We start from the raw sequence: 26620 nt of genomic DNA, 5'->3' as shown, positions 1-26620 counted from the left end.
GGGCTTTCCTTCCCTCTCTGTCTTTGCAGTGATCTGGGCTCTCAGGGGCTCACCTGCGTCTCCACCCACCCCTCTCAAATCTTCCACTAGTTTCCTACCGAGGATGAGGGGGAGGAAGAAGGCACAATGACTCCGGATTTGTAGAAGTTAAGACACATATTTAATGAGAAAACGGGGGGCACGTGGGATGACGTGGAGGTGTCAGTCTCCCAGTTTTTCCTATCAAAAGCATCTCACCTGGGAACACCATCCTCCGGAACCTAATGCCTGCTAAGCAAGTCTTCATTCCTTTCCTGTTAAGCATTTCAGTTTTTCATTTCGTCTTCTTCCTCTGTTTTCTCCAACCTTTCAACCTCCCCTCTGGCTGCGTCCATTTTCTTCTCCAATAGGCTTACATTGTCTGAGACTGTGTGGTCCGAGTCTTCTGAGAGCCTCCTGTAGATTTCCCTTGACTCTTTCCTGGTTATCTCTTTTGGTGACCTCCCGTCCCCTAACAGTTTTCTGGTGAGTTCTCTGGGACCTCTGCTGTCATGCTCTTCCGGTCTCTGCAGCCCCTGCTTCGACCCTTCATCGTCCGTGGTGTCTCTCTCGCTCTCCGTGGGATCCCTTTCCCACTGTTTCATCACCTTCTCTGGCTCGTCTCGAGCTCGCCTGGATTCCTTCTCTGACGATGCTCCGGGCAGCTCCGTGAGTGCATTGACCTCCTCTGAGAAACAGAACGGGGTGGGGGCCGGATGAAGATCTCCTGTGACTCGGCCTCTGGAGGCCTGCGCTTCTGGGAGCAAAGCCCTGAGAGCTCTTTCCTATAGTGGGGTAGCGCACGCTCCCAAAAGGGCAGAACTGGTCCTGGCTCAGGGCCTGACGGCAGTCCTGCTCTGGCATCTAGGGAGATGCTGTGCACATTGTACCCCTCCATTGTCATGGGATTACACAGGAACCCAAGACTGACACAAGGGATAATGATGCCATTGTCTTCCTCCAAGCAGGAGCAAAATCAGAATTTGAGCCCAAGACAAGTCTGGCCCAAAAGCGCAGGCACTGTTCCCTGTGAGAAATGACCTGGTGCTTTTTCCTGGTCCATGCCACATGAGCAGCCACTGCCTAACACACTGCGCCCACAACCACGCCTTCCCCGGTAGGATGCAAAAGGCATCCTCCTTCCCTTAACAAAAATGGCATAGGTCACACTTGGGAGGCAGAGGTAGGCGGACCTCTGTGAGTTCGAGACCAGCCTGGTCTACAAGAGCTAGTTCCAGGACAGGCTCCAAAACCACAGAGAAACCCTGTCTTGAAAAAAAAAAAAAAGGCATAGGTCATAGGTGCTAGGAAATGACACAGGTTCTTTTCGCCAGTGTCCCCATCCTGCCACCATTTTGTCTGTGGAAAGCAATCAGCACCGAGTTCTCTTATAAACATGTGAGCAGGCTGTAAGCAAGAGGGGCACCCGGAGAGCTGCTTGTATCCAATGGGGTTCCTGCCCCTTGTCTCTGATAATTACAGAAAAGCCACTACCACCTCCTGGGTGTCCTTCATGCTCTGCCTGGAAGTGGTTCCTGTGGAAGTCGCCGATAGAGGCTTAACAGGGTCACGGCCATCCCAAGGCAAAAAGCTGGACAACACTGCCCTCTACTGTCCAGACAATGAATAAATAACCCGGAGACCGCCGAACGATTCACAGGGCAGCTGGGCTGGGGGCAAACCCTGGCTGAGGTGAACTGCATTCTTGCCCTGTCCTGGCCCAAGAAAGGATGCAGCCGCTGCTGGCAACTAGATGAGCAGACTCGGAGGGCAGTGCCACCCCGGCCTGGGGAGGTGACTGGCAAGTTGGCAGGACTGCTGTGAGGGAAGGGCAGGGGAGGGACTCACGTTTCTCCGCCTTTTCCCTGAGTATCTCCCTGTAGTTAGTTTTCTTAAGTTCTTCAATGATGCCCTTGTTGGCGTCGTCTAAGGCCTGTGGAAGGCAGAGGAGGCAGAGGAGCTGGTGAACTTTTTTTTTTTTTAAATCCCTGGCTGCCTCCAAATTCTTGATCCTCCTGTCTCTGCTTCCCAAGTGCTGGGATTACAAGCATGCACCACCATACCAGGCTGGTTGATTTGTTTTGAAATAGGGTCCCACTATGTAGTCCAAGCTGGTCTCAAAATCATGGTCCTCCTGCAATTCACAATCTTCTCCCTCAGCTGGGATTACAAGCATCGTCCAGACCCTGCTTTCTGTGGGGTCCAGAGGAAGTTCTCTCGTGTCATAGTTGTCTCAGAGGCTGTCACTGGACACAGCACTTGCATGTGTGGTCTGGATGTGTGGTCTGGATGTGTGGTCTGGATGTGCGGTCTGGATGTGTATACTGGATGTGTGGTCTGGATGTGTGTACTGGATGTGTGGTCTGGATGTGTGTACTGGATGTGTGTACTGGATGTGTGGTCTGGATGTGTGTACTGGATGTGTGGTCTGGATGTGTGTACTGGATGTGTGGTCTGGATGTGTGTACTGGATGTGTGGTCTGGATGTGTGTACTGGATGTGTGGTCTGGATGTGTGTACTGGATGTGTGGTCTGGATGTGTGTACTGGATGTGTGGTCTGGATGTGTGTACTGGATGTGTGGTCTGGATGTGTGTACTGGATGTGTGGTCTGGATGTGTGTACTGGATGTGTGGTCTGGATGTGTGTACTGGATGTGTGGTCTGGATGTGTGTACTGGATGTGTGGTCTGGATGTGTGTACTGGATGTGTGGTCTGGATGTGTGTACTGGATGTGTGGTCTGGATGTGTGTACTGGATGTGTGGTCTGGATGTGTGTACTGGATGTGTGGTCTGGATGTGTGTACTGGATGTGTGGTCTGGATGTGTGTACTGGATGTGTGGTCTGGATGTGTGTACTGGATGTGTGTTCTGGATGTGTGTACTGGATGTGTGGTCTGGATGTGTGGTCTGGATGTGTGGTCTGGATGTGTGTACTGGATGTGTGTTCTGGATGTGTGTACTGGAGGCCCATGGTTACTCTTCTCCAGCATGGTTCGAGGGTCCCTGTCAGCTTTTGGGTCTGGAGATGGCGATACAGGAGGGTGAGGGATCTCAGATCTGGTCCCACAAAGAACCACTGAGGATCAGTTAAGGAAACACTGTCTAGCCTTCATGGTAACTTCAGCCCTGCCTCTGGGATAGCCTCCAGCTCTGACTCCCAGGAGACCAGGGCTCTCGCTCTGAATCTCCCTGGGTCCCTTATGATGCTGGTCACAAACCAGGGCTTATGCTTTTGTCTCAGTTTTCCCAAGGACACCAAGCTTATAAACCACAGCCCTCAGACCACACATGGACTCAGCGGTCCCTACTAACTGTGCTCAGGAAATACTTGTGCTTTCTGTAGGGCGGTTACAAGCACGCACATGCACACATGTATACACATACACACACACAGGGGAAAATAGAAAAAGGAGGAGAAGAAACAATCAGCCAGGCGGTGGGGGTGCACGCCTTTAATCCCAGCACTCGGGAGGCAGAGGCAGGTGGATCTCTGTGAGTTCGAGGCCAGCCTGATCTACAGAGCTAGTTCCAGGACAGGCTCCAAAGTTACAGAGAAACCCTGTCTCAAAAAAAAAAAAAAAAGAAAAAGAAAAAGAAACAAAAAAAGAAAATGTCAATCAGCATTAAAGAAAGGCAAACGGAAAGTGCAGAGGCTATACCCTGAGTCTTACAGTCCCAGCTACTATGGAGCCTGAGGCAGGAGGATCACTTGAGGTTGAGGCCAGCCCGGGCAATGTAAAGAGACCTCCTATTAATTAATTAATGAATAATACATAAGAAGATAATAGTAAGTATCAGGGTGCATAGCACATCAAAGAGGTGAATGTGTTTGGTCAAAGTTTTGTTTGTTTCTTTCAAATAAAACCACTCGGATCGGCTGCTATACAGACGGACAGTGGGAGGGGGGCAAAACCAGTACCCGGCCAGCATGTGTCCTGTGACGGGTGGGTAATGAGCACTGGGGAAGGGCGAGGGGAGCTGAGGGCCCAACCACCCACTCCCACGCCACCTCCCCGCAGCCCAGCAGGTGACAAAGGCTCACACTGATGATGGCCTGCTGAGCCTCGTTGTTGTGGACCAGCTTGGCTCTCTCCAGGGCCTTCTCAAAGTTGTTCACAGCTGACTCGAAGTCTCTCAGCTTCACTGGAGAACAGGGGAGAAGGCAGAGAACAAACTGAGGCCCTCTGTGTAGCTGGACAGAGCCCCTGACCTGCCTGACCACTCCCAGGACCCATTAGAAGTTTGTATGAGCTGGAATCAGCATCACCAAGCTGCTCCGCCCCATCTCTGAAGCATATTCCTGGTCTGTGTGGCACTGAGGACTGGGACATGGGAGAACACTAAAGACCCCAGGCACCACAAAGAAGTCAGTGAGGGGAGAGATCTTAGGATAGGCACAGCGCACACGTCGTGTATCTCCAGGGGGGGGAATGCAACTGCATCTGGACATGGCTCCCAAAGAGGCAATCTATCCTTCTTAGTTTTTGTTTTGTTTTGTTTAACTCTGGCCATCCTGAAACTCACTCTGTAGACCAGGCTGGCCTCGAACTCACAGACATCCACCTACCTCTGCCCTCCCTGGTTCTGGGATTAAAGGCGTGCACCACCATCACCCAGCTTAGATATTTTTTAAGTTTTTTGAAAACACTACGCAGGGCTGGGGGCATGGCTCAGTTGGTAGAATACCTACCTATTGTGCATGAAGCCCTGGGTTCGACTCCCAACACTGCATAAACTGGGTGTGGTGGCACACGCCTGCAATCCCAACACCTAGGAGGTTGAGGCAGGGGAAGTATAAGGTCCTGATTGGCTGTCAAGTTCAAGATCAGCTTGGGACACATAAGACCGTGTCTCATGGTTTTTTGTTTTTGTGTTTGTTTGTTTTTAGTACAAACAAAACAAAATGGGGAGGTAGAGAGATGGCTCAGTGGGTAAAAGCACTCGCGATGCAAGCGTGAGGACCTGAGTTCAAATCCTCAGTACCCATGGAAAAGGTACTACTACCTGTGCCTGCAGCCTCAACATTGGGAGGCAGGTAGATCCCAGGAGCTTATTCACCAGTCAACCCGACTGAAATGGAGAGACTGACATCCTACATCTTCCTCTGGCCTCTGCACACACATCCACACAGCACATGCACAGAACAACAACAGCGATAATAATCCCCCTGGAAAGGAAGGTGACGTGGAGAGGCGGGTGTGTGCCACAGACAGCTCCTGGAACTTCCAGTTCCGTCCTCTGAGAGAGCGGAGAACAGGCGGCTCTGCGGAGCTCAGCCAGCCAGTTAGTGCTGGAGCCGAGACAGGACGGATTCAGAGTGACAGAGTGAAAGATCTGTGCCCTTAAAAAGAGCTCCATCTGGGGCTGGAGAGATGGCTCAGGGGTTAAGAACACTGGCTGGTATTCCAGAGGTCCTGAGTTCAATTCCCAGACCCTAAATGAGCGTAGCTTTCAACAGACTCCTGATGACTCAGCAGATCTCTCAAAAGATTCTTCTTGCAGCAAATGGCCGTTAACACGGAGACCCACAACAGGAAGAGGATAACAGACTGCATAGAACTTGTGCCCGGAATAACAAATTACAAATGGCGTGTAATGGGAGCCTAAATGGGACATCTAAATCATCCCAAATCTCAAGGATATTCACGGACGAGGGAGAAGACAGACTGTGAGAGCCAGGTGAATGACGTCAAGAAAACAGTGTTTCCCGGATACAACAGGGTAGTATGTATGCAGGGAACCATGGAGTTGGCCTGGTCTAGCTGCCTTGAGAGGCTTACGTCATACGGGTTTCTCAGGTTAGAGTGCATGGCTCCTGTGGCACAATGTGCCTTCCAGTTCCCGAGAGAACAATACACGCCCTCAGGCAGTGAAGCCTTCAGGCCGCTTTACGTTCCTCTCTGTGTTCCCTCAGGAGTCAAGGAAGCTTGAAGGCCTCACAGGACAATTGGTCTTGGACATTAATCTTGTGTGCCCTGCAAACTTCACTGTTCCCTGGCAACCACAACTGAATCGATCGTGGCAATTGGCATTATTTTCTGTTTCTGATAAAGGTATATAAAGTCTGATTGCTCTCAGTAAAATGGTGCCGGCCTTAGTTGTGCTGTGGCCCCTCCGACCTCACCTGATTTCACTCCTCGCAGCCCTATCGTGTGACTGGCAAGTCAGCACAGGTGTCCTCAGTTGTACAGATAAAGCTGCAGCAGCTAGGCAAGACCGGACCAGTTCAAGCAAGATCCCAGCATGGAGGGGAAGAGGGGGTACGAAGTCAGTCCCACCCTTAGCAGAGGAGCTACTGGCTTGTGATAGCTCCTGGGAGGTGGGAAGTCCCCCTGGTAGGTTGACCACACTCTAGGGCAGGCCCACGCTGGACACTGGCTGAGCAACACCAAGTGGATTTAGTGGGTTAAGAACGAAAAGATAACACAAAGTTGGCTGAGGAGGGAAAGTGGCGCTGGATCCGTGAGGAACTAGAGGAGGGGAGGTAAACATATGTGTGTGAAGTCTTCATAGAAGTAATTAAAATACTATTTAAAAATTAAAACAAAGCCAGGCAAGGGTGGCGCATGCCTTTAATCCTAGTACTCGGGAGGCAGAGGCAGGCGGATCTCTGAGTTCAAAGTCAGCCTGGTCTATAGATTGAGTTCCAGAACAACCAGGGCTGCACAGAGAAACCCTGTCTTGAAAAAAGAAAATTAATTAATCAAAACAAGCAAATAGAGAAGCAAGCAAACAAACAAAAATTGGAGTGACTTGTCTTCATTCTTAATTAAGGCAAGAATGTAAACACAGTCGGTAGGCTCGGCCCTGGGGTCTCCCGTCCACGTACAGTAGCTGGGCTTGATGCGGGGAGAAACAGGAAGGATGGGAGACTCTGAACCTGTACCTTGCGCCTGGGCCACTAGAACACTAGCGTTCAGCTGCCACTCGAGGTCCCCTTCCTCCTCGGCGTACTGCTGAGACTTCTCGCCATAACTCTGGGCTTGCCATGCCTGGTCCAGCTCCAAGTAACAGCGCCCAATCTCATGGAACAGCCAGGTCTTCTCCAGGGTGGTTTTGGCCAGAGGAATCTTCTCCTCCCACCTGGAGAAAGGAGAAGAAGCAGGGTTAGTTCCCTCCCAATGCTGCACTCAGCTACAGCAGACCCAGGCTTCCTGTGGGCGTGGAATAAAACTCACTCTTTCTGGTCCAGAGGGAATTAGCGAGTACCAACCTATTTATTCCCAAGCTGTCAAAGTGTTTTGGTAACATCTGCAGGATCAAATCTGGTATAACCATTGAAAAATAATGTTTGAAAAGAGTACCCGAAAGCTGGTGGTGGGGGTGTGTAGCTTAGTGGTAGAGCAATTGCCTAGTACGCATGAGACTCTAATTTCCACTCCGCAAAAACCAAACAGTAAGAAAACAACCAGGGCTGGAGAGAGGGCTAACAACAGGTCCTGAGTTCAATTCCCAGCGACCACATGGTGGCTCACTATCATCTATAATGAGATCTGGTGCCCTCTTCTGGCCTTCAGGCAGAACACTGTATACATAATAAATATATATGTGTATATATATATACTGTATACATAATAAATATATATTTATATTTATACATACACACATATGTGTGTATTTGGTTTTTTGAGACAGGGTTTCTCTGTGTAACAGCCCTAGATGTCCTGGAACTCACTTTGTCTTCAAACTCACAGAGATCTACCTGCCCTTGCCTCCCAAGTGCTGAGACTAAAGGCATACGCCACCACCATATGGCTTACATAATAAACATTAAAAAAAAAAACAATCAAAACAACTAAAATAGCACAAAAAGCTTCAGAATTACTAGGTTAGGCTCAATGGTACAGACCTGTAATCACAAGTACTGGGGCAGAGAAGGCAGGAAAGCATGAATCCGAGGGCAGGCTGAACAACCGAGAGAAGCCGTGTTTCAAACGTGAAGTAAAAGGAAGGCTGGGGATTTGAGTGAGTGGCAGAGTACTTACCAAACATGCACAAGGGCCTAAGTTCAAGCACTAGCACTGGACAGAGAGAGAACGCTAACTAAAATTCTAGGGGAGGAAAAGCAGCACAGACAAAAAAGATTGGAATGAAAAGAACTATGAGCAGGTGGTAGCTCAGCCCTGTGACCCCAGGACCTCAGGCTGCCTCGGCCACAAGGTGAGCTCAAGACCAGCACGGGTTGCATAGTGAGAGCCCAGCTCCAAAGCCATGGTGCTGGAGATGAGGCTCAGTTGGTAGAATGCTCGTCTAGCACGCGTGGAGCCCTGCGTACAGCCTCACCACCACAGAGAACGGGGAGCGCCGGCACGTCTGATAGAGGAGGATCCAAAGTTCAAGGTCAGCCTTCACTACAAAGGCCAACCTGGGCTACGTGAGACTTCAATCACAAGAAAGAAAGAAAGAAAGAAAGAAAGAAAGAAAGAAAGAAAGAAAGAAAGGAAGGAAGGAAGGAAGGAAGGAAGGAAGGAAGGAAGGAAGGAAGGAAGGAAGGAAATAGATATTTTTCTTTGGATGGTGGTTCTCATTTTTTCCCCTCTACTTTTATGTTCCAAATTAGGATTTTAACAATGAGCATGTATTTATCATGAAACTCATTATTACAAGACGGCATTGAGGGTGGGCGGGCTCTCATACTCCCCTTTTAGACACCAAGGGCACCAGGCGAGCAAACCGCATGATGTGGGAGGATGCTTGGTGACCGGTGTCAGAGGTCTGAAGGACAGTGTCCCTCCAGAACGGGTACCTGCACCCAAGGAACTGGTTCTCCAGGTCTGGGCTGCATCTGAGGCTCCCTAGAGCGGTGCACACCCACCCCACTGAGCAGATAACCAACTCCGGGGTTAGACCTCAAATAGGCCGTCTGGAGAGTCGAGATACTGTTCCCAGAGATGCCACACAGTCACAGAGCCACGGAAGAGCCTCTATGGAAGTCTCGAAGGTTGCTGGGTCTACCAGCTCCAAAATTAAGAGTCACCTAGAAATGGGTTCCCAGTTGGTGACGTGGCCCCATGGGAAGGGAGCTTGCCACACAAGACTGGCGGCCCGAGTCTGACCCCAGAACATTGTAAATTTGTACGGAGAGCTCTGACTCCACAAAGTTGACCTCTGGTCACCACATGTGCCTAGTGGGACACACATACCCTCTCCCCAGCCCCACATCATGCATACAACACACACACACACGCATGGACACACACACTTTAATAATAAATATTTTTATTTTTATTTTTTTAATATTTATTTATTTATTATGTATACAATATTCTGTCTGTATGCCTGAAGGCCAGAAGAGGGCAGGCAATGCTCTTAACCACNTTTTTAAAAAGATTTATTTATTATGTATACAGTATTATCAGTATTCTGTCTGCATGTGTGTCTGCAGGCCAGAAGAGGGCACCAGATCTCATTACAGATGGTTGTGAGCCACCATATGGTTGCTGGGAATTGAACTCAGGACCTTTGGAAGAGCAGGCAGTGCTCTTAACCTCACTTAAGCCATCTCTCCAGCTTCTAAATAAATATTTTTTTAATATTTATTTTTCTACTATGTAAACAATATTCTGTCTGCGTGTATGCCTGCAGGCCAGAGGAGGGCACCAGACCTCATTACGGATGGTTGTGAGCCACCATGTGGTTGCCGGGAATTGAACTCAGGACCTTTGGAAGAGCAATCAGTGCTCTTAACCTCTGAGCCATCTCTCCAGCCCCTCTAAATAAATATTTTTTAAAAGTAAGTTCTTGAGTCCTGACCTTCAGTTTAGAATTAGGATTTCCAACTGGGCGATGGTGGCAGATGTCCTTAATCCCAGCACTTGGGGGGGGGGGGCAGAGGCAGGTGGTTCTCTGTGAGTTTGAGGCCAGTCTGGTCCACAGAGCAAATACCAGTATAGCCAAGGCTACACAGAGAAACCCTATCTTGAAAATTAAACAAACAAACAAAAGAATTAGAATTCCCAGGGACAAGACCGAGTAATTATTTTCTTTTAATTTTATTTTTTACATTGTTACTTTGTGTGTGTGTATGTGTGTGCGTGTGTGTATATGTGTGTGTGTATGTGTGTAACACGCAGGTGCCATGATTTGATGTGGAGCTAAAAGGACAAAAGCTGGTTCTGCTGGTTCTTTCCTTCCACATGTGGGTCCCAGGGATCAAACCTGAGTTGTTAAACTTGGTGGCAGGCACCTTTTACCTCTGAGCTATCTCATCAGCCCAAGGCCGAGTAACTCTCATGCCTGAGAACTCAGGGTGCTTCTGATAGCTTGGAGATTCTGAGAAAATGCTGGTTCTCCTCCACTGACTCCTTTAAATGAGAAGATCCACAGGGGCGGGGGGAGGGAGGAGGAGAAGAGAAGCAGTAGGGATGTAAAATATATAAAAAGTTTAATTAATAAAAAGAAAGAAGCTAAATAAATGAGAAGATCAGAGTTTAAAAGTGGTTAGTCAGAGACTGGAGAGATGGCTCAGAGGTTAGGAATATTGTCCACTCTTTTAGAAGACTCAGGTTTAATTCCCAGGACCCACAAGGCAGTTCACGTTTGTCCCCAGTCCCAGGGATCTTGTGGCCTTTTTTTGGCCTTCCTGAGCGCCAAGGCCATGTGTACAGACAGGCATGCAAACAGAACACCTTACACCTAATAATTTAAAAGAAGAAATGTTTTAAAGTGGCCACTCAGCGGTGGGGAAAAAAGATAACTTGTTGAGATTGACAAGGTAACACGCTGTGTTCCATATGGCCATGGGTTTGATCCCCAGCACCAAACAGGCCAGACAAGGATGTCAATGTCACCCAGCAGAGCCAAGAGTCAGGTCATCTGGTCCTCCTTCCTCCCCATCATCATCATCATCGCTCCTCCTCCTCGTTTCTTTTTCCTTCTTTCTTCTTCTTTTTGAGATAGGGTTCCTTTTTTTTTTTTATTTTTTTTATTCTGAGACAGGGTCTCTCTGTGTAGCCCTAGATGTCCTGGAATCCACTTTGTAGACCAGGCTGGCCTCGCACTCACAGAGATCTGCCTGCCTCTACCTCCCGAGTGCTGGGATAAAATGCTTGCACCATTGCCCGCCTGGCCCTGAGATAGGGTTTTGCTACACAGCTCTACCTGGCCCAGAACTCCTGGCGATGCTTCTACCTCAGGTTCCTAAGTAACTGGGATTCCTGGCATGGACTGCCACACCAGGCTTCTGCCTCTTTGCCAGAGTTATGTCCCCGACTGGAATTCCAGTGTGAGGGAAGGAAGTCCCAGTCCCGGCTGGGGAAGGGGCAGTCTATACTACTCACGTGTCAATGGCTTGCTGGAATTTCCCAACTCTGGCAAAAACTCTGCCAATATTGTCAAGGGCTCTTGATTTTGCATCTGGAAGGTCACTGTGGAGAAGCAGCAAAGACAGCCATTAAGTAAAAATCAGACATTGTGGTGAAAAAGACAGACACTGGGGTCCTGACTTCAGGAATTCAGAGTTCCAGGCTGGCCGAGCTGTGGCACACAGCTCCCTCTGCATCCTTAGCCTGACATGGGCATCATAAGGGTCTGACCAGAGTTGACAATTTACAAAGATATCCCTTTGGTCCAACAATTCTCCCTTCTAAAATTTACCTCAAGATAATGTAACAAGAACATCAATTAAAATGTTTCTTATTTTAGAAACAATCTATTAGGGGCAACCTAACAAGGGCTAATTGTTGAGTATGAAAAAAAGTCTATGATATGGGAAGTGAAAACGTCAGGGTGCTGGGGGTGCAGCTCAGTCACACAGGGCTTGCTTAGCATGTGCAAGACCCTGCACTTTCCCCAGCCAGAGGGGAAAACGTGTCTGTGTGGGTCTAAGCTGCTGACTCTGAAGATGCCGAAGGGGCATAGGAGCCATGGAATGAACATATGTGCTTACCTGCACACACACACACACACACACACACACACACACACACAGAACAAGAAAAGTAGGCCCCAGGTTTAGGAAGAGACACTTTCTCAAAGAAAGAAGTGAAGGCCAAGCAGAATGAACACATGACAGACAAGGAGGTGAGAGGCTATCGCTGCAGCAACCGCATGACGGAAGCTTTGGTGGGTCACCACCCAGGCCTTCGTGAACCAGAGAAAGCTGCACCAGGAGGTGAAGACCCTACAGGCCCAGGCTGCCCAGTTTGCCAAGCAGACAGGCCTGTGGATTGGAATGGTGGAGAAATTCAGCAAGTTAGGGAAATTGGGGATGTGGAGAACTGGGCTCGGAGCATCGAGCTGGACATGCTCTCTCCATTGTCACTGTCCTGGAGTATGTCTACAGAGGGCAGCTGCCATCTGCACCATCCTAGTTTCTCTCCTCCCCCAAAATGCACCCCTCTTATCCCACCCTCCCAGACAAAAGAAAGGAGGAAGGAAGGTAAGGGAGGGAGGGAGGGAGGGAGGGAGGGAGGGAAGGAAAGAAGGAGGGAGGGAGGAATGAAGAAAAGAAAGAAAAAGAAAGAAAGAAAGAAAGAAAGAAAGAAAGAAAGAAAGAAAGAAAGAAAGAAAGAGACAAGCAAGCAACAAAGAGGATGGAGGAAGATGGAGGAGGGTGGAGAATAGTGGAAAATAGAAGACAATCAAAAAAGATGGAAGAGAATAAAGAAGATGGAAGAGGATGGACGAGGATGGCTCTTTCCCAATTACTTTCCATGTAAGGCTGAGACCCAGAGACAGAATAATAGAAAAATAAGATTGATTAATATCAGGTTACTTCTGTTAGGTTTTTTTTTCCATGTAAGGCTTAATACAGAGAGAGACTTTGTTATTTTGCCAATTAAAAGTAGGCCATTTACGAAATATGGCAGTTATCTCTGCAACGCCCTTTTCTCAGGTCAACTGGAGAGCATAGTTTCTGTTTAGCAATGTGAAATTCGGCATGAATGACTGACTCCAGTTTGTTTTTAACACCCCTCAGCTGCGATCTGCTCCACTCTTTCCTGTTGCAGGCTGGCCTCTCCTCCCTTTCTCTTCAGCACCTTTCTGTGGCGGCACATGCCAGCAGTTCCAGACTACCCAGGAGGCTACGCTAGAAGGACCACTTGAGCCGGGAGTTTGAGGCCAGCCTAGGCTACACACCAAGACTGCCATTTTAAAACAGAAACAGCCTGGTTCACAAATGTTATCCTAGCACCCAAGAGGCTGAGGCAGAAGGATCAGGAGTTTGAAGATAGCTGTGGCTAGACTGCAAGTTTGAGGTTAGCCTGGGCTACATGAGACCCTGTTTCAAAAACAAAACTAAACAAAGCAAAGCAGAGTTAAACCACTAGTCAGTCATACAGGCCAGGCACCTTTAAACCCAGCACTTGGGAGTCGGAGGCAGATAGATCGCAATGAGTTCACGCCACCCTGAGCTACACAATATTGAATTTGTCTAAAAGAGAAACAGAACTCACACAAAGGTGATCCCAGCATTTTGGGATTCCACGCCTTTAATCCCAGCACTAGGGAGGTGGAGACAGGAGTGATTTGGCTGGGCAGAGAGAGGAATACAAGGCAGGAGGAGACAGGAGCTCAGATGCAGTCTGAAGTTTCAGATTCTGAGGACTCATAGAGACAGGATCGGCCCTTCGGTCTGAGCACTGGTAGATGGAAGAACTCTCTAGTGGCTGACGTCTTTGCATCTCTGATCTTCAGCACTAACCCCCATATCTGACTCCAGGTTCTTACTATTAAGATCAATTAGAATTCGTGCTACAGTGTGAGGGGGGAGGGGTGGTGAGGGATTTCCCCAGAGTTTTGAATTAAACCCAGGATGGCAGAACTTTTGGAAAACCAGACTCCCTTATTGGCTTCAATTGCCCAGGGTCCTGGACCCTAGCCTATCATAGAATCAGTCCCCAAATCACCCATATCTCTCTGCCAAGAATGGTCCTTGCATACTGCATGTCCACTCTCAGCCTCCTGTTCTGAGTTCCCTCTGGTAGGGTGTTCCTGCCTGTCTCTATCCAAGGACCCTCAGCCACTTTTCCTCAGCTGCCCTCATAGTCTGTCTGAGTTAGGTTTCCCTTCCAGAGTGGCTCCCTTGGGGCTAGGGAGTATGGCTTGGTGGTAGAGCCTGCCTAGCATACACAGGAACACAGGTTGGCTCTCCAGAGCCACCACAAAGTTAAGGGTGGCTGCTCTGCTCTGGTGTGAGAGCATAGACAATCACACGGCACTTTCTTCATTTATTCAGAATACTAATCAGAGCTGCCAAGAGCAGTGGTGTATACCTTTATGTCTTTAATTCCAGGACTCCAGAGATAGAGGTGGGTGGAACTCTGAGTTTGAAGCCAGATTGGTCTATACAATGAGTTCTAGATGAGCTAGGACTACATAGTGAGACTCTGTTTCAGAAAAAGAAGGAAGAAGGAGAAGGAGAAAAGAAGAAGAAGAAGAAGAAGAAGAAGAAGAGGAGGAGGAGGAGGAGGAGGAGGAGGAGGAGGAGGAGGAGGAGAAGAAGAAGGAGGAAGAGGAAGACTGTGCCAGGCGGTGATGGTGAAAACCTTTAATCCCAGCACTCAGGAGGCAGAGGATCACTGTGAGTTCGAGACCAGCCTGGTCTACAGAGGAAGTGTCAGTACAGGCTCCACAGGCTCCACAGAGAAATCCTCTCGAAAAAAAAAATGTAGCTCAATATTAGAGTACTTGGCTAGAATGCATGAGGCCTAGGTTCCAGGCCTACCATGGAAAGTTTAAAAAACAATCAAAAACTTATAGCAAGGCCTGGGGACATACACAGGCCCTGCATTTGATCCCCAGCCACCACATAATCCTGGCATGATCCCAACAGGCAGGAGGTTATGGAGTTCACAGTCATCCCCAGTGAGCTCAAGCTAACCTGGGCTACTTGAAAGCCTATCTCAATTAAAACAAGAACAACAAACTACTGGCAGCAAGAAGGCATGTAAATCAAATCTACATCCACCCAAGTAATAAATGAGGGTTGGAGTACTGAGAAGCCTCTTGGACAAGTCATTGGCTAACCGGTGAGTCGTCACAGAATTCACCTAGACTAGGGTTTCCAGGTAAGGCCCCATTTGCAGATGCTGAAAAGGCAGGGACTAGTTAGCCAGGCCAAGTGGTCTGTGCTTGTAATTGTGATCCCAGCTCCTGGGAGAGAGAGAGGTAGGAGGATCAGGAGGTGGAGGCCAGCCTGGGCTACATAGTAAAATCCTGTCTCAAAACAGACAAAAATAAAAAAGGAAGGGACATTGTCAAGAACACTGCTGTGTTCCCAGTCACTTGGCACTCCCTGTTACACGACAAGGACTGATTAATAAGAGAATGATTCTCTTCCCAAAGTCTAATATCTAAGAAGGCCAATAGGGTAGGATACCAGTGGACAGGGAGGAACAAGGTGGGGTCTCTACACCCCTTCTCCCAGCCCTACCCCTACTCAATGTCAAGAGCTTTCCTAGAGCGAGGAAAGCTAATTTAAAAGTTGAAGAATTAGCGGTAGTGGCTTGACAGAGCAAGCTCTGAGGACAGGGACACCCTCCTGAGGAGGCAAAAGCAGAGTCAAAGCTGGGATCCTTCCCATGGCTTCAGGCCAGAAAGCCAGGCTGAGTGCAAGAAGTGGGGGGGGGGGGGGGGCGGCAGCCTGTGAGCACTGGGTTGTTCTTTCATGGGAAGCCCAGGGCAGGCAGCCAGAACAGGAGGGAGGTATTCAGGAGCCTCCTGGGCTTCCTCACGGGAGTGGCTACCTAAGGTTTAGGGACTCCAAGATGTACGGGAGAGACTTAAGGGACTGAGTGAAACTGGTTACATGTGGGATTGCTACAGGGCATTCAAAGAGGAATTGCCTTGGAGTCTGTGGAACATCCGTGTCTGGGGCTCGTGGGGAAAGAAGTGAAGACATATTGGGAGGTGGTTGCATCCAGGGTTAACACACCGTTTTTTCTTTTGGAGACAGAGTCTGACTGTTTGGTCCTGAGCAGCCTTGAACTCATAGAGATGTGCCTGCCTTTGCCTCCTGTGCTGGGGTTAAGACCCTCAGAACACACACGCCTTATTTTCCCGTCAGGATCCCTGTCAGGTGGTATTATTAGACCTTCAGTACAGGTGAAGAAACTGAGGCGATGAGCTGCTCAGATCCACACAGCTCTAAGTGACAGAGCTAGGAACCAACGACACAGCTCTCTCCAACTCTGGGTCCATCCCACCTATGCTCCATTCTAGATGCGTGATCTTCCTTAGCCCCTGGAAATGTGCTAGAAATCGCCCAGGAATGGATGGCACTGAGGGTGTGGCTAAGTGAGGAGGGGGCAGGAGCGACTGTGCACAAGGCTGTGAGTGGCAGGCACTACAGGCAACAGAGGGGCTATGCCCCAGAAAGCGATGGCCTGTTGTCTTGGGAACAGCCCATCTCTAGGAGTGTTGACAGTACTGTTATGATGCATGCTGGGTACTTCCGTGTTGGTCAGCAGGGAAGAAAGTCCTCAGACAAAGGGGGACAGTTTTGGAAATCTGTGCTAATGGCAAGAGAGAGATGCTGTGGCTAAGGGCTGAGGCACTGAGTGAAAATGGGGTAGTCCACTTTGAACGTGAAGTTTCCCCAAAAGGCTCATGCGTTAGAGCTGGGTCCCCACTTGGTGGCACTGTAGAGGAGAGATTAGATCAGGAGAGCACCAACAAGCCACTGATGGGTTCTCCCAGGATGGCTACTGAGAGGTGGAACCTGAAGTGGGCCACCAGGAACGGTCCTTTGAGTCTCTTATCCCTGGCCCTTTCTCTCCCTGATCCCTGGCTGCAGGCCACTGAGGGAGAGGCTTTCCACGGCTTCCCCACACTGATGTTTCGGCCTTGCCACCAGCCCAAGAGCAGTGGAGCCCGTCTTCAGTGGACGGAACCCTCTGGTGCCATGAGCAGAGTAAGTCCTTACTCCCTTCAGCTCCCTCAGATGCTTTCTCACAGTGAAGGAAAAACTGAACAACACACAGGGCGGCAGGAGACCGAGCTCAGAACCGGGGGGGGGGGGGGGGGGGAGTGGACACTGTAGCCATGAACGACCCCAACTGACGCAGAGTCAGGACGCTCAGGGCTGGGGCGGTGGCTCAGGGGGTAAAGGGACTTGCTTGCCTGATGGCCTGAGTTTGATTCTTTGGCCCATATAGGAGGAGAAGAGAATTGGTTTCTCACAACTGCTCCTGAGTGCGCAGATGCTCTGATATGCATGCGCACATGAGTGCACATGCACAATGAATAAATAAATAAATAAATATGTAATAAATTAAAACAACAACAAACCCAGGATGCCCAGAAAGTGATGGCCCCATCGGGATGTTTCAGGTTGATAATGGCTTATTTGAGGGAGAACTGTATCACTGTTAGATGAATACTAGGTACAGTCTCAGGTCCCTGCTCTTCTTATGTGTGTTTCTGTACATGCGTATGGTATATCTCTGTATGTGTGGTGTGTGTGTATGTGTGCATGTGTATGGTATGTCTGGTGTGTGTGTGTGTGGTGTGTGTCTGTGTATGTGGTGTGTGTGCGCGCGTGTGCATGGTATTGTGAGTGTGTGCGTGCATGTGTGTGTGTCTGTAGGTCGACGGGGACTATCTGAACCCAAGGCCTTGAACATGCCAGGCAGTTGCTCTACCCGCTGAACTACATCCCCAGCTCCCCTGTCTCAAGTTCTTTATGTCTTTATGTCTACCTTCTCCTTCACACCAGAGCAGGAACAGCTGTGCCCGCTCCACCGAGTGGGAACACTGACACCGCCGCAGGCCTTGCCTAAGGTCCTACTGCCCAGTCAGCTCTGCTGGACTCCAGGCCTTATCCTCTGGGGCACCACATGGCTCACGAAATTCTGCTTGACTTGATCCAGCTTCCTCTTGGCCCCTTTCCCACTCCATCCTGAAGCTTCCTCCAGCCTCAGGCCTTCCCACAGGGCCAGCACGCTACACTAACACACACCCTGCCCAGGCATCCCCCCCTCCTCCGTGTGCTTTTTAACAGGATCACAATTGTAATTTCAATAGCTAGGCCACTTTGTGTCAGATAGCCAAACCTATATCTATCTGGTCATTGTTATGTTACCCATTGCTAGAAATATCTGCTATGCCAGGGACCCGTTGGGAGCTCCTTGGAAATTTGAGCCATTGTACTCCAGTGTATGGAAGGAAAAAAAAGCTACCAGCGTAGGTTTGCTTTCTGCCTTCAGTCTTGAGTCTATTCAACCCTTGCTTCCACTGGACTCTACCTCGGGCCTTCCCTGCAGGTCGGAAAATGGGAACGAAGCTATGGGCAACCCTGGCAAAGGGTCTCGGAGGCGCAGGGACCTTGGCCACCCTAGGGCACTCACTATTCTTTGGCGATCTCCAGGTCCTTTCTGTGGCTCTGCAAGGCAGCCACCATATGCCCCAGTTCAATCTGGGCGTTGCCTATGCAGCTGTACAAGTTCCCAACCAGTTCATCCTTGTTCGGCACCTCGTCTTTGTTCCATTCCAGAACCTTCTTAAGCACTTTCTCAGCCTTTTGAAGGCTCCCTTCGGCACTGCCACTGGTCAACACTGGGAAGAGAAGGAGGTGACAAGGAGGTGAGGGCAGCCTCCTCGCTGCTGATGGGCTGACCCCTCTCCTCCCAAATAGTTTCCATCCGTGGGTCAGCAGAAGCCAGAGCTCAGGCTAGCGCGTCGCTTCCTCCCCTTGCCCTGGGAATGCTACCCACACATGTCAATGTCCTCCAGGCTCTTGAGGATGTAGTGGGCTGTCTGCGAGGGACTGCGTTTCCGGTCCCTTAGCCATTTCTCTTGCATGAGCTTCCGGTCTCGCTCCCTGGCATAGATGGGCTTTTGCTGCCTCCAGAAGTTGCTACGGGTATCCAGGTAGTTGATGCCAGTCATGATGAGATCCTCCACGGTCAGGCCACCCTTGATGGTGCCTTTGATGAGGTCTGCAGGGAAAGGGGTTTGAGGGGGCGTCACTGAGATCACACATGTAAGGGCGTCACCTATTCCAGGATTGGAGTCCCTGCTCTAGGGCCTGGGAGGACCTCTGCCTGTTATTGTAGTAACCGCGAGGGAAAAGGGAGTATTGGGTGGGGTGGAAAGGGTCTAACTGAGCCAGGAGGAGGTAGGTCAGAGGCACATTCTTGGGACAAGAAGGGTCACCTGGACAACTCTGAGAAACCTTTACTCGGGGCTCCCTCCTTTCAAGCTGTGTCCTCAGCAAAAAAGGGGAGCCTGAATGTAAAACTTGGCCCACGATGCCAGTCCTTATCGGGTAGCCAGGACAAGTAAGCCAGTGCATGCTGGGAGCCGAAGGGGAATGTTTTCATCCTGTCTACAGTGTGGTCAGAGGTTAGAGCCAACAGCAGTGATGCAAGACCACTGCTCAGGTCACTCCTGCCCTCCCCAGCAGGTCCTCTGGAGAGCCGGAAGCCTTCAGGCCTGTTACCAAGGAGATGTGCCAGCAGTAAAGCCGTGTGCAACAACCCCACTGAGAACCCTGCAGATGTTCTCAGAGAACCAGTTCTGGAGAGAAGGCATTTGTTTCCAAGGTGACTCCCCTGCCCCCAGGCTTATCAGTTCACGGCGATGCCCCCACCCCAGGTTAGTGGGGGGTGGTTATATTTCAGAGCTCTGTCAGCAAAGTGTATTGGGCGGGGTTCTAGTGATGAGGACACCACTTGATTGTCGTCACCTTGGACATTTAGTGAGTTCTAGTTCCTCATCTACGAAACGAGGGAGAGACCCGGTGACGTCACAGGACGAGCAGTACCTAACGTGCCAGATCCCAGCACCCGTCCATCAGGTTCCTTTACCCACTGTTCAGCGACAGGTGGCAGTGGGTATTTGCATATTGAATGGCCCTCCCTCAATGGCCTGTGTAGTGAAGGCTTGGTGCCTAGCCCGCGTACCACTGAGACAAGGTGGAAGAACCTTAAGGAGGTGGAGCCTATTGGAAGGTAGTTTAGGCTGTTGGGGGCCTGCCTTTGAGCAGGGGATCTCGGAATCTCTGCCCCCTCCTCTGTCATTACGTCCCAGTCACGGGTCACCTCTGTCCTACTAGCTGCTCCTCACTGCAATGGTCTGTCTCGCCTGAGGCCCCAAGACAGTGGAGTTACCTGAATACCTGACTATGACTGTCCTGGAACTTGCGGCATAGACCAGGCTGGCCTCACAAACTCACAGACATCCACCTGCCTCTGCCTTTATCTCTGCTGAGATTAAAGGTCTGGGCCACCACGCCAGACCCATATCTTTCCTTCTTACAGGCTGACTATCTCGGGTGTTCAGTCACAGTGACGGAAAGTCGACAAAGGATCCCACGTACTTAGAAGCAGTGACCCTGAACGTGGACCTCTCGGGTTCAAATGTGAGCCGTCGTGTTGCCTAGTCTCGTCTTTGTGTGACTTGAGTCAGGGGAGAACACTATCAAACCTAGCCACGGGTGTGTGGCAGGAGCATTCCGCGGCAGGCTGTGCCTTAAGCACCCACCCGGGGTTTGCACTGCCCCAGCCCTGCTGGCCACAGCGGGTCAGAGACCTTCATCCAGAAGGAGCTTTTCCAGGTACTCCTTGTCCACGTACAGCTCCCCGAGCAGCTGCCGGACGGTCTTCTGGCTCTTGAGTGAACCCTTCCGCTTGGTTTCGTGCTTGGTGTTGTACAGCAGCTGCTTCACAGGTGGCGGCTTCTGTTGGGCTTTCTTACTCTGGAAAACGGAGCAACGTCCAGTGGCGCCTCACTAAGGAGCACGGAGTACGCAGTATGGACTGAGAGTCTAAGACCCCAGCGTCCTGCTCCTCCGAGTACGGGTTGAGAACTGTGAAATGTGCTCGGTTGGGCATAGCTGGGTTCCCATGTTACCTCTGGAGTGGGGGCAGAATCTCCTGGCAGCCCGTACCGGGCAGAAGGGAAAAGCTCCTAGGCAGTAGTGTTTGGAAGGCATGTGCGACCTCAGAATCAGGTACCTTACCTCAGCTTGTTTGCTTAAGAAGGAGAGGTCTCCTTTGTTCTCCAGTTTAATTGAGGAAGGACCTGCAGGACAGAGGTGGGGACTCAGCTGGGCCAAAACCTCTCAGGCACAACCTATCACATACTTTAATGTGGCAATGGCTGCCTTTGGCAAGGAGGTGGCAGAGGCTGTGGCAGAGCGGGCTCCAGCCACCCGAACACACAAATGGTGCAGGACGTTTGGTGAAACGCTCTCTTAGACACTTAGCAGGCCCCCACTGGCCCCAGGCCACGGCAGCCAAATTTCCAAATAAAGGGGGATGCAGGATTCAGGGAGACACGGTCACATGTCATCTCCCTCCACGCTCTGCTCTGCATTCACAGGGACGAGCTCTCCCTCACCTCCTTCTTCCCTCTGCTGTGGAGCTGATAGATAAAGCCACTGGTTGGTACTGTATGACAGGGGTGGAGCCAGCCTCAGAAAAGCTGGACTCGGGATCCTGTTCTAGCCTAGGAATGACTTTAGACTCCAGAAAGGACAACTTCAGAGCAGCCCTCCTAGCAGGGCTAGAAAGTCACTGCACGGACAGACAGAATTTAATCTGTGACAGCAGTAGCCAAATCCAAGTGTGAGACTTCCCGGTGGGGTCGCAGCTGCCTGCCCTCGGCACCTCAGACCTCTTCCCCACACCTTCCTGGATTAGGCCGCAGCCCCTGGCTCACTCACTTCCCACTGAGTTGTTGATGGCTTCCTGGGCTTTCTGAATTCCAACCTTGAATTCCCGATCAGGTCTCAGTTTGTAGCCTCGATGATAGAACACTAAGGCAAATTCAAAGTCTCCCATGGTGTACAGGGTCTCAGCCTTCTGTAAAATCCCCTGGAATGAAAGACAGCCAATTCCAGATGGAGAGACAAGAGCTTAAAGGGCCTGTGTGGTAGAATGGAAGGGTCTCAGACTGGAGGTCAAGGTTGGAATACGAGAGAGGCAGGGAGCCAGGCAAGTACTGAGGAGAAAAGGGCACCAGACACTAAGCGATCCAGCTGGTTCTTCAGCTACCAGTACCCGGAGTCTGCTGTAATAGTGGAAATGGCAAAAGCAAGGCTGAGTCCTCCCACCCAGCAGTCACCTTGCAGAACGTTGGGTCACTCTGCAGCGAAGCCTCGGCGTCATTCAAGGATTTCTCCAAGTCTCCCATCTTCAGGTAGCACTTGGAGCGGGCCACCAGGCAGTTCTTATCTCCGCTTTGAAGGTGAAGAGCCTGGCAAAAGAAGCGCTCTGATGGGCAAATGCCAGGAAGAGCAAGGCAGCAGCCTGACCCGAGAGGGCAGCCCACAGCTCCAGCAGTTCTGCGGGGACCCTTTCAGGTCAGTACACCGGCCTCTGAGTCTCATCAGTCACAAGCCGTCCAATGCAGTCTCTGCTCATTGAACATGAATATCTATCTAGCTGCATGTTGGCTGGTTTTGGAGAAAGCTGAATCTCAGCTACTAAGGAAGCTGCTGGTTGAGACGTAGGAGTTGGTTATGCTGAGGCTTTATGACTGTCTGCCAGTTACTTCTAGCTCATTCCAGCAAGGTGGTTTGTATATACCAAGCTCAATAGCAAATCTCAGTCGGTTGCATACCATTCTCAATATAATTATCAAAATCTAGTGCAAATAAAATAGATTTCAGGCGGGGCGGCAGTGGAGCACGCCTTTAATCCCAGTACTCGGGAGGCAGAGGCAGGACTGTGAGTTTGAGGCCAGCCTGGTCTACAAGAGCTAGTTCCAGGACAGGCTCTAAAGCTACAGAGAAACCTTGTCTTGAAAAACCAAAAAAACAAAAACAAATCAAAAAAATAGATGTCAGGATCATCTGAAACTTGGGTTATTCATCCACTAGCCTTTGTGTGCAAGGATCAGAACCCAGGACTTCACAAATACTGAGTTACACCCCTAGCCTAAAGTCCTGTCCCGTTCCCCCCCCCCCATTTGTTGTTTTGTTGTTGTTTGGTTGGGAGAGATGGTTTTACACTGTGGCCTTGCCTGGTCTGCAGCTTGCTATGTAGATGAACCAGGCTAGGCTCAAACACTCTGTCATCTTCCTGGTTCTACCTTGCGGGTGCTGGAGTTATAGGCATGTGTCCCCATACCCAGCCCTTCTCTTATTTCTTCAGTCTTTTCGAGTAGCTGGGATTACAGATGCATGCCATCACCCCTGGCTTGAGCCTTCTTTTTTTTTTTTTTTCTTTCTTTCTTAATGTGGCAAACTGAGAATTATCCCTATTGGAGGAGATGGAAACATGAGGAAGACAGAAGCCGTCTGGGAATCCCTAGTATGACAGGCACTTCCCTCACTCCCCATATTCTGCCACCTTTTTGTTTTTTGTTTTTTAATTAATTTTGTGAGTGTTTGCCTTTGTGAGCACGTGCAACAGCGGGTCAGAGAGCAACAGTCTGCTCAAGACTTTAACTCAGTTCACCAGGCTTGGTCAGGTCAAAAGATTCTTTATCCCCTGAGCCATTTTCCCAGCCCAGCTTGTTTGTTTCTTGAGACAAGGCCTCCCATTGTCCAGGATGGCTTCAGACTCTTTATGTAGCTGGGGCTGCCCCTGATTGTCTTGCCTCAGCCTCCTTCACGGGCTAGACCTACAAGTGTGTGTGTGTCATCACACCCGGCTGTGTCCTGTCACCTTCTGACTGAGTCCTAGTCCTGGAGCAGCCAGGACAGAAAGGGAACATTGGCCCGAGGGAAGGTGACTATGCATGGGAAGGCCTCCCGTTCTAGGAAAGGCAGGCATCAGACGGGCATCCCCTGGGCTTCAGGCCGAGTCTGCCCTCTCCGACACCTTCCTTCTTTTCTAGGAAGAGGAAGCGGCTGTGGTCTTTCCTAGAATGGGAGGGCTTCTCTCCCATAGCTACCTGCCCTTGGGGTCATCTTCGCTTTCTGTTTTTCCGCTCCTCAAGGACCAGATAGCTCTGGGGGAAGAGGGGACTGGGAGGGGGCGGGACTCCAGAGCTCAGGCTGCCTATCTGGGCATCATTTCTCTTGAAGGGTGTGACTGGGGAACAGCTGAGAGCTCAACTTTACGGAAGTCTTGGCTTTGGTTAGTGGGTTAACACTTTATTTAAGGGTTGTTGTTTTTTTTTTTAATTTATTTATTTTTATTTTACATGTATTGGTGTTTTGTCTGTACGTATGTTTGTGTGAGGATGTGAGATCCCCTGGAACCGGAGTTATAGGCAAATGTGAACTGTCCTCTGGAAGAGCAACCAGTGCTCTTAACCGCAGAGCCAGCTTTCTAGCCCCTATTTAAGGGGTTTTGTTTGTTTTTTTCTGTTTTTTTTTTTAAAGATTTATTTATTTATTATGTATACAACACTCCTTCCATGTATGTTTATATGCCAGAAGAGGGCACCAGATCTCATTATAGATGACTGTGAGCCACCATGTAGTTGCTGGGAATTGAACTCAGGACCTCTGGAAGAGCAGTCAGTGCTCTTAACCTCTGAGCCATCTCTCCAGCCCTTTTGAGACCAGGTTTCTCTGTGTGGCAGCTCTGGCTGCCCTGGAACTCGATTTGTAGAGCAGGCTGGCCTTGCCTTGAATTCACAGAGATCCACCTGCCTCTGCCTCCCAACTGTTGGTTGTTTTCGTTTGTTTGTTTTAACTTGGTTCTTTTGAAACAGTTTTACTATTTAGCCCAGGCTTGTCTTGAATTCACTGTGTAGCCCAGGCTGACCCCAAACTCGAAACCCTCTTGTCTCAGTCTCCTGAATACTGAGATTAAGTAGAGCTGGATGTGGTGGCGCACATCTTTAATCCTAGCACTCTGGAGGCACAGGCAGGTGGAATTCTGAGATTGAGGTAGCCTGATCTACAGAACAAGTTCCAGGATGGCCAGGACTACACAGAGAAACTCTGTCCTGAAAAACAAACAAAAAGAAATTAGATGCAGGGTCATGTTGCTCAGCAGAAGAGCGATTGCCTGGCATGTGGGAGGGTGTGAGTCCCAAGACCACAAGGGGAAAAAACATGGTAAAGGAAATTGTAATTTTTTAAAAAATATTTATTTATTAATTATGTATACAATATTCTGTCTGTGTGTATGCTTGCAGGCCAGAAGAGGGCACCAGACCTCTTTACAGATGGTTGTGAGCCACCATGTGGTTGCTGGGAATTGAACTCAGGACCTTTGGAAGAGCAGGCAATGCTCTTAACCTCTGAGCCCTCTCTCCCGCCCCGGAAATTGTAATTTTTTTTCATTTTTTTTTATACTTTTTTTTGGTTTTTCAAGACAGGGTTTCTTCTTTTTTTTTTTTTTTTTTTTTTTGGTTTTTCGAGACAGGGTTTCTCTGTGGTTTTGGAGCCTGTCCTGGAACTAGCTCTTGTAGACTAGGCTGGTCTCAAACTCACAGAGATCCACCTGCCTCTGCCTCCTGAGTGCTGGGATTAAAGGCATGAGCCACCAATGCCCAGCTGTAATTTTGTTTTTGAGGCAGGGTCTCCACTATCCCAAGCTGGTCTTGAACTTGCTAAGTAGCCACGGCTTCTCTTAAATTTCTGTTCCTCCTGTCTCTACCTGCCAGGCGCTCAGTTTTAAGCAGGATCCAAACCAAGGCCTCATGCATAGGAAGCAAACACTTTACCAACTAAACTGCATCTCCAGCAAAAGGAAAAGGTTATAAGAACACTTTACAGTGTGGAGGTTGGCACCCTGGGCAACTGGAGTCTGAGTGATTGGCTCTGAGGCTCTTCCTCCCCCACCTGCTGGTTCAGAGCAGTGACCTTGGGTGTGTTACCCAACTCCTGTATCAACTTCCTCATCTATAAAGTGGAGTGACGTTAGTAACAACCCCTTCCCCATAGCTGTGCAGTTTGGTTCGTACCCTAAAACAACTCCCAATCCCTTTGGAGTGCAAGGGTGCCATTTTTTAGTAAGGTTACTACAATATACTAACTTCAGTGACTTCTTTCTTTCTTTTTTTCTTTCTTTCTTCCTTCCTTCCTTCCTTCCTTCCTTCCTTCCTTCCTTCCTTCCTTCCTTCCTTTCTTTCTTTCTTTCTTTCTTTCTTTCTTTCTGTTTTTTTGTTTTGTTTTGTTTCGAGACAGGGTTTCTCTGTAGCTTTGGTGCCTGTCCTAGCACTAGCTCTTGTAGACCAGGCTGACCTCGAACTCACAGAGATCCGCCTGCCTCTGCCTCCCGAGTGCTGGGATTAAAGACATGCGTCGCCACCACCGCCTGGCAACTGCCCACTTTCTTACACACCAGGCTGTGCAGAGACTTTGTGCCGTCTGCACTTAGCCTCTCAGGCAAACTGCAGCTAATGGCGGGAAACTGAGTTGATCAAGGGACAGGTAACCGCCAGCTGGTGGACATAACCAACAAACGGGAGAAAATGATGAAGGCCAGCGTTCTTGTGACAGTGGTGCATCACAGCAACCAGGAATATTAGACACGACATGGATTATCAAGGCATCATCAGGACCCCACACTACCAGGGATAAAAAATGGAGGGGGGGGGCTGGAGACAAGAGCACTGGCTGCTCTTCCAGAGGACACATGTTCGAGTCCCAGCACCCAAATGGTAGCTCAATCCTTGGTAACTCCAGTTCCGGAGGATCTGATGTTCTCTTCTGTCCTCCAAGAGCAACGTATGTATGTGGTGGTGTGTGCATATACACACAGGCAAAACACCCATACCCGTAAAAAGAATTTGAAATGGTGATGGAG

At 49.7% G+C, this 26620-nt stretch overlaps 1 protein-coding gene across 1 annotated transcript; it reads right to left on the bottom strand.

Moving 5' to 3' along the window:
- Positions 1-147: 147 nt before the first annotated feature.
- On the bottom strand, positions 148-22265 carry Odad4 (outer dynein arm docking complex subunit 4; the record flags this gene model as incomplete). The annotated part of the gene is made up of 11 exons (XM_050156872.1): positions 148-706; positions 1867-1951; positions 4063-4163; positions 6907-7103; positions 11300-11386; positions 18311-18518; positions 18677-18901; positions 20496-20661; positions 20926-20987; positions 21631-21781; positions 22032-22265. Coding segments are annotated over 11 exons (1917 nt in total), but the record flags the coding sequence as incomplete, so codon positions are not given.
- Positions 22266-26620: the final 4355 nt, after the last annotated feature.

The sequence above is a fragment of the Alexandromys fortis genome, unplaced genomic scaffold (genome assembly GCF_014885135.2).
Source record: "Alexandromys fortis isolate MF-2015 unplaced genomic scaffold, M_Fortis_MF-2015_v1.1 scaffold_31, whole genome shotgun sequence".
Taxonomy (NCBI): Eukaryota; Metazoa; Chordata; class Mammalia; order Rodentia; family Cricetidae; genus Alexandromys; species Alexandromys fortis.
Note: the sequence above shows the minus strand (reverse complement) of the source record. Positions and strands in the feature narration are given on the sequence as shown.